The sequence below is a fragment of the Astyanax mexicanus genome, chromosome 19, assembly GCF_023375975.1.
Source record: "Astyanax mexicanus isolate ESR-SI-001 chromosome 19, AstMex3_surface, whole genome shotgun sequence".
Taxonomy (NCBI): domain Eukaryota; kingdom Metazoa; phylum Chordata; class Actinopteri; order Characiformes; family Acestrorhamphidae; genus Astyanax; species Astyanax mexicanus.
In genome coordinates, this window is record NC_064426.1 from 18,482,427 (window position 1) to 18,501,424 (window position 18,998).

General features: G+C 38.2%; 1 protein-coding gene across 1 annotated transcript in view; it reads right to left on the reverse strand.

Moving 5' to 3' along the window:
• syt3 (synaptotagmin III) overlaps nucleotides 1-18,998 on the reverse strand; it is a 139,380-nt gene that overhangs the window by 57,336 nt on the left and 63,046 nt on the right. Inside the window, exons 4-6 of the mRNA XM_022674037.2 lie at nucleotides 17,893-18,004; nucleotides 17,537-17,719; nucleotides 3,063-3,189 (exon numbers count right to left, since the gene is read on the reverse strand). Coding sequence (XP_022529758.1) covers nucleotides 3,063-3,189; nucleotides 17,537-17,719; nucleotides 17,893-18,004 — 422 coding nt within the window. The remainder of the gene's footprint in view (nucleotides 1-3,062; nucleotides 3,190-17,536; nucleotides 17,720-17,892; nucleotides 18,005-18,998) is intronic.

An 18,998-nucleotide genomic window follows, 5' to 3' on the forward strand; every position in this document is an offset into this window, starting at 1 on the left:
GTACGTATGTGTTATAACTGATTAATTTTGAAGGCATTTACTACCTAATTAGAATTAGTAACTATAGTAAACTAATTGTAAACCATTTATAAACCCTTTATAAAGGTAGTCTTATTTTAAAGTAGTACCAAAATGTCTTTGTAAGTCTTTTACACTGATACTCATGTGAGGAATGCATCAATGATTTACGTGACCTGTTTTTCTTTCTCCTTAGCATGCATGTATCAGATTCAGTGTGTTTTTTGCTTTTCACACTGCTGCACAGGTAACACATTTGGGCTCATTACTTGCCGTGTGAGCATCACCTTAGTGTGGTTTGTTCTTAATTGCTGAAGTGAGTAGGATCACCGTGGCTCTGAGGCACTGACAATGAAGTAGAATTTGTTTTATATTATCTATGGGTTTGGTGGGCTTACCCAGCCAGGGAACTGAACTCTAGTCTGACATGTTGAAAGTATATTTCCTCCCACCACAACACATTACACCAACCACAATCAATTATATTCCATAATTGATATTATTGAAATAATTGACAATTTATTTCCCTTTGTATAGTCATTCTAATGTACAGCTGGTTCAAAAAATATATACGATGGAAAAGACTTCCCTTAATTACAGACTCCACAGTTATACAGAATACTGTCTAATTAACCACACAACCCCAACACACACACTGAATGCCACTTGGAAAGATTAAAACATAGATTTTTAGTGAGCGCTGGGATTTAAATGAAGCAGAAAAACAGCAGTACATAATATCTGCTCTTGTAGACAGTAAAAAAGACAAGAAGAACGTCTTCAGTGCACCAGTTTGTTTATACTTGGTTTTGCTGTCGATGCAAAATATAGTTATACATAATAAAAGTGAACCCAGTGGGTAATTACTTGTTAATTCCATTATTATCAGGAGAATGAGAGGTAGGGGCGAAGAATCTCAACTATGGTGCTTCATATGTCAACTTTTACAACTTTAATTTAGGCCTTTATGTTGGGTGGCTATAGATGTCAAAATGAGGGTAAAAAGGTAATTAAACTGAATGATGATGCTAATTTCTGCTAATACTGATATGGGATTGTAATAGCATGTTGTTTGTTGTATGTTAAGCTAGTGCATTAGAACTTTTTTTTGGATGTTCTGCATGTTATTATAGAATAAACAGTATGGCCACCTCAGGCAGGTCAAGCTGGTAAATCTGGCTGACCAGCATAGTGTATGTTAATGTTAATGTCATTTGAGTTTGCTGGTTTAGAGGGTCTACAAGCATGACTGAACCAGCAAGACCAAGCTAGCTGACCAGTATGACCAAGCATGACCAAACTAGCTGACAAGCTATTTGACCAGCATGACCATACTAAATGACCATGCTATCTTACCAGCATGACCAAGCATGACCAAATTAGCTGACAATGTTTTGACCAGTATGATCAAGTTATCTGACCAGTATGACTAAGCTATCTGACCAGTATGACCAAACTAGCTGACCAAGCTATCTGACCAGTATGACCAAACTAGCTGACCAAGCTATCTGACCAGTATGACCAAACTAGCTGACCAAGCCATCTGACCAGTATGACTAAGCTATTTGACCAGTATGACCAAGCTATCTGACCAGTATGACTAAGCTATTGGACCAGTATGACCAAGCTATCTGACCAGTATGACTAAGCTATTTGATAAGTATGACCAAACTAGCTGACCAAGCTATCTGACCAGTATGACTAAGCTATTTGATAAGTATGACCAAACTAGCTGACCAAGCTATCTGACCAGTATGACTAAGCTATTTGACCAGCATGACCAAACTAGCTGACCAAGCTATCTGACCAGTATGACTAAGCTATTTGATCAGTATGACCAAACTAGCTGACCAAGCTATCTGACCAGTATGACTAAGCTATTTGACCAGTATAAGCAAGCTATCTGACCAGTATGACTAAGCTATTTGACCAGCATGACCAAGCATGACCAAGCTACCTGACCAAGCATGACCAAACTACTTGACCAAGCATGACCAAACTACGTGACCAGCATGACCAAACTAACTGACCAAGCATGACCAAACCAACTGACCAAGCTACCTGATCAGCATGACCAAACTAACTGACCAAGCATGACCAAGCTACCAGACCAGCATGACCAAACTAATTGACCAAACTACCTGATCAAGCATGACCAAACTATCTGACCAGCATGACCAAGTTACCTGACCAGCATGACCAAACTAGTCGACCCAGCTAGCTGACCAGCATAACCAGGCATGACCAAACTGGCCGACCAGGCTATCTGACCAAGCATGACCAAACTTAACGACCAAGCTATCTGACCAGTAGACCAAGTTAGCTGATCTAGTATGTAAAAACATCAAATGTAATATGAACTTTGCTGGTCAATAGCTGGTTAGAGTATGTTTTCTTCTGGATTACCAGCCTTTTAATTACCTTAACTATCAAAGAGATGTTTAGACCATCTAAACCCAGCTTCCACCAAGAGCAAAAAATGGTCTTGATCTGGATTTTAGGTCTTTAGTCCTAACCTAAAAAGCTGGTTTAGCTGTATCCATACAAATACCTTAAGAAACATAAAAACATGGGTGGTAATGGCTTCTGTGACATATTCCCGGTACACATCTGACACTGTAGATCAAGGAATGTTAAACGATCGCAAAAGTTCAGAACTGAAATGTCCGATCCACCTGTATCCACTACCATTAATTCATAAAACTCTGATGGTTGGCATTGCTTTGCCATGAGCATGCTGGCCAGTGTTCAAGCTCAGTCACAAGATAACTCCGTCACCTCATAACTTTTACAGGTATGAGCTGTCCCAAGTCACCCCATGTGAGGTAAAACTTAATGGTCAATTTACATACTACAATTCTTTTGGCATTTTATTTTATTAATTATTTATGCATGTATATTGCATACTCAGTCGTGTATGTGTTTATAAATATTGTGTATTTCATAATTTTTTATAACAGCCAATCATATGTTAGATCCAGAACTAGTGTTGTTCTAATGCAATGAATAATAAGTCTGGATTATGTAGGGTCAGGAGAACGTACCTTGGTCTGATATTTCTTCTTCCTGTCAGGCAGCAGGTAGATTTTGACGTACGGGTCAGAGAAACCGTTGGCGTCTTTGGCCGGCAGGTCCAGAGCTTTGAGGATTTTGACCACCAGCTGCTCCGTGCTGCAGGAAAGACACACATCAGCATCACTGTAATTCACTTTCCGAACATTCCAGAGATTTCCTCGGCTCCGGGGCCCCCAAGCTCATCCGCCTGACCCTCACCTAAGCCGCACTGACAACAGAAGTAGTTTAACACTGAAAGAGCCTGACAGTGAGGCTGCGAGTGCAGTGGCCTGGTCAGGAGCGCAATCTATTCTGAATACACTGTAGGGTCAGCTGGGAGGTGGGCTACTGCTCCAAAGTACTCCTGAGAAAATTACAAAAGTAAAGCTGTCCAGAGAGCATCTCTATACAAACAAATGTCAATAAAAACCAAAGGAACAATCAGTGCGTGTGTGAAATGCCTACAGGAGTCCAATTTCCAAACACTGGATAGAGCTTTCTGTCCCTCCCACTCCTCCCTAGATGAGAAGCTGAAGTGGGTTGCCAAATTAACACACAGTGGCAAGCGACGAAGAGTCTTACTCTGTATCTAATCAGCAAATATATGCAATTCAATGTCCAAAATGCTGAAAGTGTCCAAAATTCATATGCTAGTGCTGGTGGTAATTTACCCAGCTATGGTTAGCAACCTTACTGAAGCTTAGTGATTACCAGTTCAGCAGAAAAATATCCAGCTTACTCGTTTCCATGACTTTCACACTGTTTGCATGCTCTTGTCTATACCTATATACAATAAGTGTGGAAAATGGAACTGGGGGAATGGCGGTGGGCACATTCAGAAGCTACATCACACACAGATTTCTGTGACACACCAAACAGTTCAAATAAGAAAATACTAGTTGAAGCTCTGCTGACAAAAGAGTTGTCAGTGCTTAAACTCAGTGTGTTTCCTTAATGTCTGATTAAGTTAATGTCTGATTAAGTTACTAAAGAAAATATGATCATTAATGGTCATTTTAAGCACCAATATTGTTGTAAATAGTGCTTTTTAAAATTCTAAAAGTCTCATAACACTCTCAACCAACAAATTCAGAAGACATATATGCCTTGTTTTGCCACATTCTTTTCTTTCCTGTAAAAACAAAGTCAAAATGTAGGTGCCACATTGGCATGGCAGGTAAATTGTTTGCCTGTCAGCACTGGGGTCATTGGTTCAAGTCCCTAACTGTTCCACTGCAACTCAGATGCTCCATGTAACGACTAAAAAGGATACATTGCGGTTCCTGCAGACACCAGACAACCAGTATAAGCGTAACCACACAATATAGCAGAAAAATGTTTTCTGGGACTGAACTAAAAAACGGAAATGGAAAGCTATCTCTTGGAGTTTTAAGAAGAAAAATAAGATATCATTAGAATAAGGAAGTGAGGCAAAAAATACTAAAAGCTAACCTAAGCTCAAAAAAGGGCCAATGTAACAAATTACTAGATTAGTAGATTACTAGATTAGATACTATGTACATCTACAATGCTCTTTATAGAGTGCATTTTAGGTCAGGCTATTCTATGTTATATGGTACCTGTAAGCTGCTGCAGTGCAATAAACTAAACCTATAAATGTAGAGCTTGTATTTTTGTCCATTTTGTAAATAGGCTTGTAAAACTGCAACTGAGCATTTTTTTACATCAAACAAAGTCACATATTTTTAGTGTTCATACATGAAAAAAACATGAATAAATGAGTAAAACATGAATAAAAGCATTCTTTGACACCTTTAATACTGAAAACTATAATTTTATGCCTGTTATTGTGCTCCTGGAGTTGTTGCTTCCATATAACACTGGGTTGCACTAATTAGTTTTATGTATTTATGTTTATTTTGATTTATTTGAATGATCTATATCATTTCTACAAGCAGAAACACACGCTTACTATCAATACAAATGGTTTCTTACAATTTCTCAGGTGGTGAAAGCCTTCTGCACACAGTTCAGTACAGGAGGTAATAAATCTCAGATGTAAATATGAAATCGTGAATATTTAATACCAACGCGTGCGCGTCTGCGGTGCGGGTGTGAAGCGCCTGAAGCAGCAGGCTTTATAAATAATCTAAGCCTTATTACAAACACAAATCTCCAGGTCACTCCAGGTCAGTACCAGATGAGGTGACAGGAGTCTGGACGCAACCGCAGCCCTGACCGTGATCTTTGGGGGATGGCCCCTGTGTGTTTGTGTGAGGATTTAATTAAGAGAGAGTGAACTAATCTCTCTGGCCTCTAATCAGAGCTCGTTAGGATGTGTCTCAGGCTGTTAACGAGCGTGTCACCACTTCATTAGAGCTCTTAGAAACACAGCAGGATCTCTAAAGGCGGGAGGGACGAGCGGGAAATCCAATCGGCAGGCAGATAAACATGTCAATCACGACGCGCGTCCAGCCACGGCCCGGGCTAAGGGCTGACTGTCGCGGAGGAAGTCACAGCCAATCAGGCGAGGAGTGGGTAAACAAGTTAACAGAGTGATCTCATCTAATTAGGACCTCAGATATTTGTGACAAATCCAATCATATCTAGCCAAGGATTAAGATACTCGCAGTAAGTAAAAATCAGGTCACATTAAAAAATAAGACGACCAGCGGCGGCCTAAAGCCATAGTTAAAAAAAAGACTTAAAAATATGTCAACACTAGTAATGTAATCTCCAACAGACTTCCTCCTACATGTACCCTGCTAAGACTCTGCTGAGAAGAGCATTACTGATCACTAGCAACCACCAGCTTCCAATGAGTAAGTTTCTTTGATTGCTTTCAGAAAAGAACTAATTATTATTACACCTGAGTACTATAATATTTCACCCGTTAGTCATTACCCTGTCTGTGTAAGTACTGTACCTGTCTGTTTGTTTGTTATGTTCCTAGCGAAGTATTGCCAACCTATCGTGCTCCATACCAAATGTGTAATTCTGTTTCTGCCTCTCTGGTTATTGATGTTGGTTTTGGTCTAGCCTTTTTGGACTTTGTCGACCTGGGATTTTCTGACCTGCTGGTATTATGAATCTCTGCTTGGTTCATAGTTCATGATTCTGGGTTTCCCACATCTGTTTTGGTCATCTTGCTGGTTGTTCAATGAAAAACAGCTCAGCTAAAAATTATGCAATCATAGATTTCTAAACACCTTCATGGGTTTTCACTGTCTTTTCTCTATGCTAATTCTGGTGTATTATTTTTTATTTCCCACTGAAATCAGTTATTTAAAATCTTTATACTGCTATATTGTAAGCTACAATTAAGAACAAAGTGATTGGGAGCCTTGGCTGGAAGAAACCCAATTGTGTTCAGGACCTGCATCGCACCTTTTCTGTTTATTATATGAAGTAGCTGTTTGTGGTTGAACTTACATTAAGTAAGTAATTTAGTTAATTTTATATTTTTTAATCTAGATTTTATTTTAGGATAATAGTGCCTTAGACAGAAAACAGCTCTTATATTTCCCCATCATTGGGATGTTATTTAGGTCTGAAAGGGTTAAAGTTAAGTCAGGAGCGTTAAAGCTAAACCAGATCAGCAGAAGTTAAAGCTAAATTTGGTGAGCTACATTTAAAGCTAAGCCAGGAGAGCTAAAGCTTAACCTGGTGAGCTACGTTTAAAGCTAAGCCAGGAGAGCTAAAGCTAAACCTGGTAAGCTAAGGTTAAAGCTAAATCTGGTGAGCTACGTTTAAAGCTAAGCCAGGAGAGCTAAAGCTAAACCTGGTAAGCTAAGGTTAAAGCTAAATCTGGTGAGCTAAGTATAAAGCTAAGCCAGGAGAGCTAAAGCTAAACCTGGTGAGCTAAGTTTAATGCTAAGCCAGGAGAGCTAAAGCTAAACCTGTTGAGCTAAGTTTAAAGCTAAGCCAGGAGAGCTAAAGCTAAACCTCTTGAGCTAAGTTTAAAGCTAAGCCAGGAGAGCTGAAGCTAAACCTGGTGAGCTAAGTTTAAAGTTAAGCCAGGAGAGCTAAAGCTTAACCTGGTGAGCTAAGTTTAAAGTTAAGCCAGGAGAGCTAAAGCTTAACCTGGTGAGCTAAATTTAAACCTAAGCCAGGAAAGCTAAAACTAAACCTGGTGAGCTAAATTTAAACCTAAGCCAGGAAAGCTAAAACTAAACCTGGTGAGCTAAATTTAAAGCTAAGCCAGGGGAACTAAAGCTAAACCTGGTGAGCTAATTTTAAAGCTATGCCAGGAGAGCTAAAGCTAAACCTAATTAGCTAAGTTTAAAGCTAAGCCAGGAGAGCTAAAGCTAAACCTGGTGAGCTAAGTTTAAAGTTAAGCCAGGAGAGCTAAAGCTTAACCTGGTGAGCTAAATTTAAACCTAAGCCAGGAAAGCTAAAACTAAACCTGGTGAGCTAAATTTAAAGCTAAGCCAGGGGAACTAAAGCTAAACCTGGTGAGCTAAATTTAAAGATAAACCAGGAGAACTAAAGCTAAACCTGGTGAGCTAAATTTAAAGCTAAGCCAGGAGAGCTAAAGCTAAACCTGGTAAGCTAAATTTAAAGATAAACCAGGAGAACTAAAGCTAAACCTGGTAAGCTAAATTTAAAGATAAACCAGGAGAACTAAAGCTAAACCTGGTGAGCTAAATTGAAAGCTAAGCCAGGGAAACTTAAGCTAAACCTGGTGAGCTAAATTTAAAGCTAAGCCAGGAAAGCTAAAACTAAACCTGGTGAGCTAAATTTAAAGCTAAGCCAGGAGAACTAAAGCTAAACCTGGTGAGCTAAATTGAAAGCTAAGCCAGGGAAACTTAAGCTAAACCTGGTGAGCTAAATTTAAAGCTAAGCCAGGAAAGCTAAAACTAAACCTGGTGAGCTAAATTTAAAGCTAAGCCAGGAGAACTAAAGCTAAACCTGGTGAGCTAAATTTAAAGATAAACCAGGAAAGCTAAAGCTAAATGTGGTGAGCTTATTTTAACGATAAGACAGGAGAGCTAAAGCTAAACCTGGTGAGCTAAATTTAAAGCTAAGCCAGGGAAACTAAAGCTAAACCTGGTGAGCTAATTTTAAAGCTATGCCAGGAAAGCTAAAGCTGAATGTGGTGGGCTAAGTTTAATGCTAAGCCAGGAGAGCTAAAGCTAAACCTGGTGAGCTAAATTTAAAGCTAAGCCAGGAGAGCTAAAGCTTAGCCTGGTGAGCTTAAATTATATCTACGCTTTCAGAGCTAAAGCTAAATCTGTTAAACTAAAGTTAAACGTTAGCTCAGAGAGTTAAAGCTAAACCTGGCCAGCTAAAGTTACATCATTTTGAGTTCATTTCAATAAAGCAGAAGGGAATGGGACATTAGTTTTCATATTTACTGCAGGAATAGGTTTAAACTATTACTATTAAATGTAAAATAAAAGAAACCTGATTGGTCCTGATTGGTGCTTGTCTAAGTAGATTAAAGCTGTACATGTCAGTAAGGTGACATCACTGATACAAGAGAGCAAGCCAAAAAACGTTCAGTTTCAAATCAGACTTGTCTTCGTAAATGCGCGCTGCTCGCGGCTCTTTGAGCTGTAATGACAAATGACAGGCTCTGTCTTCCGCACATTAAATCTGAGTTTTAAACCACCTCCTGTCACACATCACACTGCTCCGGCTCTATCATTAATCAGAGTGGGAGTGACAACACCCCCCCCCCCCCACACACACACACACCCCCAACCTCCCTAAAACAAACTCAAACCAAAGAACAAAAGAACAAAAGCATGAACTTGAAAACTGTATCTACTGTACAATTCGTATTTCGTATAGTCAGTGTCATGCTTACACTTTGAATAACCATTTTTGTAATTTCCCCTTTTTAATAGAAATGCTCCTAGAAATAATAGATAACAATACAAATAGCTCAATACTGAAGATACAATTATTTTATGTGATAGTAAAGATAAAATATTAAAGCCCCTGGAAACCTAAATCTGATTTTTTTTTTCTAATTATACTGGCCATATCTTAAGAATAGTTTCCCAAAGTCTAATAAATGATTGTAAAACAAGTCAAATATTTGTATTTCACCAGTATTGCTTTCTTCTCCTAAAAGTGGCCTAAAAGTGAGTCAGGTGTACGTCAGCATACTCTTAATAAGTCATAATGCTATCATGGCTACACCCTCACTCTTCAGGTCTGCGAAACCTGGCAAGCTAAAGATAAAGCAAATCTCAGAGGGTTAAAGAAAAACCTGGCAAACTAAAATTAAAGCGTAAGTTGGAAACCTAAAGCTAAACCTGGTGAGCTAAAGTTAAATCTTAGGAAAGGAGAGTTAAAGCTAAACCGAATCAGCTAAAGTTAAAGCTAAGTACAGACAGTTATGGCTAAACTTGGCAAGCTAATGTTAAATCTAAGCCAGGAAAGCTAAAGCTAAACTTGGCAAATAAAGTTAAGTTGGAGAGTTAAAGCTAAACCAGATGAGCTAAAGGTAAATTTAAGCATGGAAAGTTAAGGCTAAACACTGGGAATCTAAAGTTTAAACTAACCTAGAAAAGCTAAAGCTAAATTTGGAGAGCTAAAGCTAAACTAAGCCAAGAGAGCTAAAGCTAAATCAGGTGTGTTAAGTATAAAGCTAAGCCAGGAGAGCTTAAGCTTAACCTGGTGAGCTAAATTTAAAGCTAAGCCAGGAGAGCTAAAGCTAAACCAGGTGAGCTAAATTTATATCTAAGCTTGTCAAGCAAAAGCTAAATCTGACAAACTAAAGTTTAGCTCTCTGAGTTAAACGTTAACTCAGAGAGCTAAAGCTACACTTGAAAGTTAAGTCAGCAAGTTTTAGTTTGCAGAGTTTAAGCTAAACCAGATGAACTAAAGGTAAATCTGAGCACAAAGAGTTATAGCTAAACCCTGGTAATCTAAAGTTTAATCTAACCTAGGAAAGATAAATCTAAGCCAGGAGAGCTAAAGCTAAACCTGATTAGATAAGTTTAAAGCTACACCAGGAGAGCTAAAGTTGGGCCTGGTAAACTAAAGTTAAAGTTTAGCAGGGAGAGCTAAGGCAAAACCTTGTAAGCTAAAGCTAAACATGGTGAGTTAAAACTATATCTAAGCTTAGAGAACTAAAGCTTAAACTGTGACTAACTAAAGTTAAAAGTTAGCGCAGAAAGATAATTTTAAACTTGAACATTAAAGTTAAGTCCAAGCTCAGAGAGTTAAAGCTAAACTTGGCGAGCTAAAGCTAAGTATACAGTTAAAGCTAAAGCTAAGCCTGGCAAGCTAAAATTGTATCTAATCTTGCAGAGCTACAGATAAACCAGCAACATGAAAATGAAAATGAATCCTAAACAAATGAAAGCTTACCTGTTTGGGGGTTTAAATACATTAAATAATAATAAGCCATCTCTCTGTGTAGTCTGGTTTTGGCTATGTTCACATTGTCTGTGACTCAAATTACAGATATAGACACAGGTCTGTGTAGACATGTCAAATTAGATTTTCTTCAAATTGGATTCGAGTTACTTTCACATGTGGTTCCACATATGTATACAATTTCTGGGCATGCAACATTAATGTAAGTGGTTAGATCAGGTTTAATGTGGCTTTTGCCTGTAGGCATGCACTAATTTATCATTAAAAGCTTATTGTGATGTACTTCAAGCTTCAAGTCCAATTTGTCCCATACAAGATATACAGTTCTGTAAAAAAAAATAAAGGACCAGTTTCTAAATCAGTTTGTCTGATTTTGCTATTTATAGATAGGTATATGTTTGAGTAAAATACCTGTTTTATTCTATAAACTATAGACAACATTTCTCACAAATTCCACTTAAAAATATTGTAATTTACAGCATTTATTTGCAAAAAATGAGAAATTGCTGATATAACAAAAAAGATGCAGAGCTTTCAGACCTCAAATAATGCAAAGGAAACAAGTTCATATTCATAAAGTTTTCAGAAATCAATATTAGGTTGAATAAACTTGGTTTTTAATCACAGTTTTTCTGCATCTTGGCATGTTCTCCTCCACCAGTCTTACACACTGTTTTTGGATAACTTTATGCCACTTCTGGTGCAAAAAATAAACCAGCTCAGCTTGGTTTGATGGCTTGTGATCATATATATACACACACTCAGATATGTACTCATTATGTATGCATTATGTATGTATAATTAATACATGATTTATAACATAATTTACAACAGCAGCTGACATGACCCAAAATAGAACAATGGAACCACTCTAATAACTTTAAAACATTACTTACTGTGACAGACTTTTCTACAATAAGCTTATTATAATTCTTGGTTAAAATGATATCATGATGCAATGTAATGTAATACACAGTCCAGTCATAATACTAATCATTAAACTACTATTTTTCAGCTTCACTGAACATCAAGTAGTGTTCACTGAACACTTGGTAGTGCTATAATTACAGGTCCTTTTACCCTATTCTTCAATGGTCAGGACCCCACAGAGCAGTCACTATTTTGCTTGGTGGGTCATCATTTTATCATCTCAGCACTGCATTTACTTTAAAATAGTAGTGCTTTAGTGCTTCATTATAAAAAAAAATTACACACACTTGTTGAATGAAATTTGACATTTATTTGTAACATACTCTGATGTTGATGTGTATGTTACCTGGCTGGTGGGACACGGGGGAGAAGAAGCCTATCTGTTGACGTGCGTGCTGTGCTGAAGACTCGCTTAACTGAACTGCTGCAGCGCATCTAGTGTGCCTTGCTTGCAACCGCGCAGGGTCACGTGACAGAGGAAGAGAGTGGTCGGGTGTGTGCGAGCTGATTTCAGGGCATTCTGTTTTCACTCGTTTTTAATCGCTCAGGTTTTCTAAAGATAATTTCAAACCGGCCTCAGTAAAATCTTAATAATAATAATAATATATATTTTTTAAGTTTTAAAAGGGCACGTTGGTTGATAAAGGGCAGAGTTGGTGGTGCTTTAGCACCACCTGATGTCTATGTCTGCCCGCCTCTGTAGTGGTGTATGAGGTGTTAGTGTGTGTTGTGCTGGTGGTAGCTACAGGTGGATCGGACACAGCAGTGCTGATGGAGTTTTTAAACACTGTGTTTAATCACTCACTGTCCTCCACTCTGTTAGACACACCTACCTAGCTGTACCACATTGTAGATGTAGTAAAGTCAGACACAAAAGCTCTGGATGTTGGTTGGATGTTTCTCGTTGGTGGACTGTTCTCAGTTCAGCAGCACTGCTGTGTCTGATCCACTCTCACCACCAACATGTCAGTGACACTGTAGCGATGAGAATGACCCATCACCCAAACAATAGCTGCTCTGTGGTGGTATATCCTGTCTGGAATAGAGTAAAAGGGGGATAATGAAGAACTATTAAGTGCTACTATATGCTCAGTGGAGCTGATAAGATGGACAATGAGCGTAGCAAAAACAAGGAGGTGGTCATAATATTTTGACTGGACTGTGTGTGTTTAAATCTGTTTTGGTCAGATAAATCTGCCTTCCTGTCTTTTTCCATCCCCGTTCCATCACAGAGGTGTCTCTTTCTAGTGTCCTTGATTCTGTGTGGTCTCTTTAATTGATGTTATCATGTGTGTGTGTGTGTGTGTGTGTGTGTGTGTGTGTGTATTGTGTTGTTGGGAGGTTGGTGCATAAGTGTGTCAGAGCGTGAGGCGGTGAGGGAATCACAGGACGGCCCAAACACACTTTCTCACAGCCCAGCCCTGCGGGACGCACCATTCGATAGACACTGCCGTTATCGCCTGACACACACACACCGGGGGAATAGCAACCATTTCTACTTGCTTGTCTACAAGGGGCCGAGGTGCCGTCACCATTTATCTATTTATTTCTCGCGTTTCGGCTCAGAGGCAGCAGGTGTGTGTCCTGCACTCAGTGCTGGTGAGAGCAGGTCTGAATAAAACAGGGCTTTTATAGTGTTTATTTATTATTATTATTATTATTATTATTATTATTATTATTATAAAAAAGAGAGTCTCCCATGTAAATGATTATATATTAAATAGACCTGTCACAATACAAAACATACTCAACATATTGTTTGATATGTGGACATGATTTCAATCATTTAAATGTTTACTTAAAAAAGTGATTTACAGTACTATTATAAAATCTATATATACGTCATAACATGACAATGATATTGTTTATCACAATTATTTAATAAACAATTTATTGCTCACTGTTTTTTTTAGGCGAGACAGTATTAGTAGTTATTAACTAAATATTAAACAAAACTGTTGTTATGTTTTATGTATACATGATCATAATATTTGTGTCTGATTGGTAGTGGAGTAGCAGCATTGATTACTGTCATTGTATATATTTGTCTTATCTTAGGTCATTTATGAAGTGTTTTCTCACTAATTAAGTGCTGATCTCTAAGTGATGTTGCGTTTTTTTTGTCTGTTTGTTTTATAGGGGACATATTATAATCTATGTTATAATATATAATATATATATAATATAATATATAATAAGAAAAAATAATTTCTTCATTTCTCAATTCTGTCTCCAGAAAACGTGCAGAATGTTTTAGAAACTGAAGAGATTTTATCTTTAAATATATACTTCTTAATTGAGAAATGAAGAAAAATGTAAATAGAAAATAGGAGGTTTCTTACAGCAAATACTGCGCCTCAAAGGGTTAAACAAGCGGCTTTTGTTTGTGTGTGTTTGTGTCTGTTCGCCTCACACCCGTAGCATTAGTGCTAGTGTTAGTGTAGTGACACCAGTGCCAGACGTGTGATGAACAGGGACAATTTGCCAAATCATCTATTTGCACACAAACCGCTCTGCCTCTGAACAGAGAGAACAGACCAGAGTCCTCGTCTATCACTGTATCTCTCTAAACTCCTCTCTCTCTCTCTCTCTCTCTCTCTCTCTCTCTCTCTCTCCTCTTCCTTCTCCATCTTTTCTCTGCCCTGTCTATAAGTCTGGGTCTAACAGGCCGTTGTGTTGTTATGTGTTGACGGCCCGGCCTGTTTAAAGTGGCTGGTCATTTATAATTCATGGCCAAAACAGCCCCTGCCTCTCTCTCGCTCATTTCTCAAACATCAGCACTTTCGGGCGCTCTAATGTCTCCCAGTGTGAAATAAAGGAGCGGAGCTGTCTCACCTAACTCCCCGAGGCTCGCCCGGCTCTGCCTGCCTGCCTTTCTTTAAACCTTAATGCTCCGGGCCGAGCCAAATCTATTTATAAGCCATTCATGTATAGAGAAGAATGGATTTGCACTGTGTGGCGATTGGAAACGCACAGATAATGTATAGAGAGCGGGGAAGCCCCCACTCTGTATCTGTGCCCTAGTTTCATTCTGAGCACAATAAAGAAATCACATTCCACCATTCTATGCCTGTTTTCTTCTCATTTATAATACCTATGTGGGTTTATGCACCATAAAAACAGCCATTATTCCAATCTTTTATTACTTCCTTTGATTTAAAAGCATGTTTGAAGAAAAAAAAAAACAGGCACCACATTTTTTGAGTTGATATTTCTTACTTAAAGTGGAAGTCCGTATTTATTTAGTTTCTAAACTGAAAGCAGAAGCATTTCTGAGTGGAGAAGGGATACAATAATGTGTTTAATGGTACTAGTGTGTTGAAACGACCATCCCTGCTAAGCATAATATATATGCATTCATGTATTCCTGAATTTAAAAACTGGGGTGTGGGGTCTTTACGTACTTATGTTAAGAGTACAACCTCTGAAAGAGGATCCGGCACAGTTTTACTGAACGAGAGTGGCTGGTGGAGCAATGGAGACTTTTGCATTCCACTATTTAGTCCAAAGTACCAGTTTTGCACGTTATAGCCTGAACATTCCTTGTTTATTGAAAGATTTTGAGACGGGAAAATACGATCTCTTTCGTTATAAACAGTTCCATTTCTGCTCTGTTTGGCTTGTAAGCGCTGCATGGTTGCTAGGTTACCTGTATGTGGCAGATTAATACATAGAGAGCATCAGTAACAGTGCATTACTGGCTGATAATGGCATTTTAAGAACGCCCCTCAGCCAATCACATTGCAAGGTCATGGTTTAATTTATTATATTATATTGTTTAGATGGGGGTTGTAGATTATTACATTGATTTAAATTGGGGTTGTAGATTATTGCAGTAATTTAGATGGGGGTTGTAGATTATTACAGTGATTTAGAAATTCCGATCTATTTCGTTATAAACACTCCGGGAGTTAAAATAGTTCCATTTCTGCTTTGTTTGGCTTGTAAGCGCTGCATCGTTGCTAGGTTACCTGTATGTGGCAGAATAATACATAGAGAGCATCAGTAACAGTGCATTACTGGCTGATAATGGCATTTAGAGAATGCCCCTCAGCCAATCACATTGCAAGGTCGTTGTATAATTTATTATATTTTATTGTTTAGATGGGGGTTGTAGATTATTACAGTGATTTAAATTGGGGTTGTAGATTATTACAGTATTTTAGATGGGGGTTGTAGTTTATTACAGTGATTTAGAAAATATGATCTGTTTCTTTATAAACACTCGGCGAGTTAAAATAGTTCCATTTCTGCTTTGTTTGGCTTGTAAGCGCTGCATAGTTGCTAGGTTACCTGTATTTGGCGGTGTAATACATAGAGAGCATCGGTAACAGTGCATTACTGGCTGATAATGGCATTCAAAAAATGCCTCTCAGTCAATCACATTGCAAGGTTGTGGTATAATTTATTCTATTTAATTGTTTTGTGTGATCTGGCAATCATCAAAGCATTTTGTAATGTGTTCTGATGACAGGCAGTTAGCCGAACTGTATTTACATTAATGAAATTCAGCTATCAGCTGTTGGCTGTTGAGCTGTTAGCATGCACCATATGGAAATGTTTCTTATGACCATCAAGTTCATATGACCTCTGGTAATGTCCCTCACTGCCACAGGTTCAGTACAGTGTCTATTTATAGCACTTTTATAACAGTGATGGATTTCTATAATACTGATCCTAGAACAGAAGCAGCGGGTGACATATCATTAACAAGGTGTCAGAAGGTTTGAGTAGGAGGTTACTACTGGCTTGAATGTGGGGTGTTGAGTTTTTTTACTATTGGATTTAAAATGAACTTTAATACGAGATATACAGGTTTAAGATATCCAAGAAATATATCCACCGTGATAAGACAGTGATTTAGATAGGTATTGTAGATTATTGCTGTTATTTTGGATGGGGGTTGTAGATTATTGCAGTGATTTAGATAGGGGTTGTAGAATATTACAGTGGTTTAGATGGGGATTATAGATTATTACAGTAATTTAGATGGGGGTTGAAGATTATTACAGTGATTTAGATGGGGGTTGGAGATTATTACTGTAATTTATATATGGGGTTGTAGATTATTACAGTGATTTAGATGGGGGTTGTAGATTATTACAGTGATTTACATGGGGTTGTAGATAATTACAGTGATTTAGATGGGGATTGTGGATTATTACAGTGATTTAGATGGGAATTGTAGATTATTACAGTGATTTAGATGGGGTTGTAGATTATTACAGTAATTTAGATGGGGGTTGCAGATTATTACAGTGATTTAGATGGGTGTTGTAGATTATTACAGTGATTTTAGATGGGGATTGTAGATTATTACAGTGATTTAGATGGGGTTATAGATTATTACTGTGATTTAGATGGGGGTTGTAGATTATTACAGTGATTTAGATGGGGCTGTAGATTATTGCAGTGATTTAGATGGGGTTGTAGATTATTACAGTGATTTAGATGGGGGTTGTAGATTATTACAGTGATTTAGATGGGGATTGTAGATTATTACTGTGATTTAGATGGGGATTGTAGATTATTACAGTGATTTAAATTGGGGTTGTAGATTATTACAGTGGTTTAGATTGGTGTTGTGGATTATTACAGTGATTTAGATGGGAATTGTAGATTATTACAGTGATTTAGATGGGGTTGTAGATTATTACAGTAATTTAGATGGGGGTTGCAGATTATTACAGTGATTTAGATGGGTGTTGTAGATTATTACAGTGATTTTAGATGGGGATTGTAGATTATTACAGTGATTTAGATGGGGTTATAGATTATTACTGTGATTTAGATGGGGGTTGTAGATTATTACAGTGATTTAGATGGGGCTGTAGATTATTGCAGTGATTTAGATGGGGTTGTAGATTATTACAGTGATTTAGATGGGGGTTGTAGATTATTACAGTGATTTAGATGGGGGCTGTAGATTATTACAGTGATTTAGATGGGGATTGTAGATTATTACTGTGATTTAGATGGGGATTGTAGATTATTACAGTGATTTAAATTGGGGTTGTAGATTATTACAGTGGTTTAGATTGGTGTTGTGGATTATTACAGTGATTTAGATGGGGATTGTAGATTATTAGATTTTTACATTGTAAGATTTTAAATGCGGTTTAAAGGGTATTATGGGTTTAGATACAATTTGAACATTAATATGAGGATTTATATTGGCATATGATGCTATGATGAGGTTTGAGCTGATGATTAAGAGGTTATTATGAGATTGGCTCACTTGAAGGCATAGCGCAGGAGGAAGCTGATTTTGCCGCAGGTGTCGCCTTGCTTCCCGTCTCCCTGCTCGCCCTGTCGCAGTCTGTACAGTTCTGGTTTGATCTGGCCAATGCTGGTCACCTGCTCACTCTTCTCCTCACCATGGAAATCTGGACTGGAGAGCTGATGAGTCATGGGCTTGGGCCTGGAGAAAAACAGAAATAGTTCAGCCCTAGACCTTGAAACACACCTTATGTTCGCTTTAATTGTATCACTTATCCTTCACTGGAACAAAAGCGAGAATTTTGTATGGTGTTTCACAACTGTGTTTATAAAGTATTGTTTAAATTAATAAAACAGTATTAAAAAAAGACAGACCTGGTTGTGGTGGTCGGCTGAGAGTGGGCATTAGCAATCTCTTTGGCAGCAGCAGGGCCTCCGTCTGTTCCTGGAGGAAGTTCAGGAGACGTCTGGCTCAGCTTAAGAGTCCCTAAAGATAAGAAAAACATATCAGTGTATAATAAGAATATTTAAAAATATAATACTTAATTAATTAATAAACACCCTATTTACTTGATTTTCACTTTGTTGGAAAGCAGTACTTTGTACTTTATAAGAAACACCTCCCTAACATGTGCTTCCTCTCACTGGCCACTTTATTGGAAACACCTCCCTACCTTGTGCTTCCTCTCACTGGCCACTTTATTAGAAACACCTACCTACCTTGTTCTTCCACTCACTATTCACTTTATTAGGAACACCTCTCTAAATTGTGCTTCTACTCACTGGCCACTTTATAAGAAACACATCCTTACCTTGTGCTTCCTCTCACTGGCCACTTTATAAGAAACACATCCATACCTTTATTAGATACACGTACCTTGTGCCTTCACTCGTTGGCCACTTTATTAGAAACATCTACCACTACCCTGTGCATTCACTCAGTGGCCACTTTATTAGAAACACCTACTACCTTGTTCTTCCACACACTGGCCACTTTATTAGAAACACCTACCTACCTTGTGCCCTCACTCACTTGCCACTTTATTAGAAACACCTACTACCTTGTTCTTGCACTCACTGGCCACTTTATTAGAAACACCTACCTACCTTGTGCTTCCTCTAACTGGCCACTTTATTAGAAACACCTTCTACCTTGTGCTTTCACTCAGTGGCCACTTTATCAGAAACACCTACTACGTTGTGCTTCACTCACTGGCCACTTTATTAGAAACACCTTCCTACCTCCTATAAGTTTGTACATGTGCTTTCCCTTACTGGCCACTTTATTGGAAACACCTGCCTACCTTGTGCTTCCACTCACTGGTCACTTTATTGGAAACACCTTTCTGCCTCCTATTAGTTTGTATAAGTGCTTTCTCTAACTGGCCACTTTATTGGAAACACCTACCTACCTTGTGCTTCCACCCACTGGCCACTTTATTGGAAACACCTCCCTACTTCCTATGAGTTTGTATATGTGC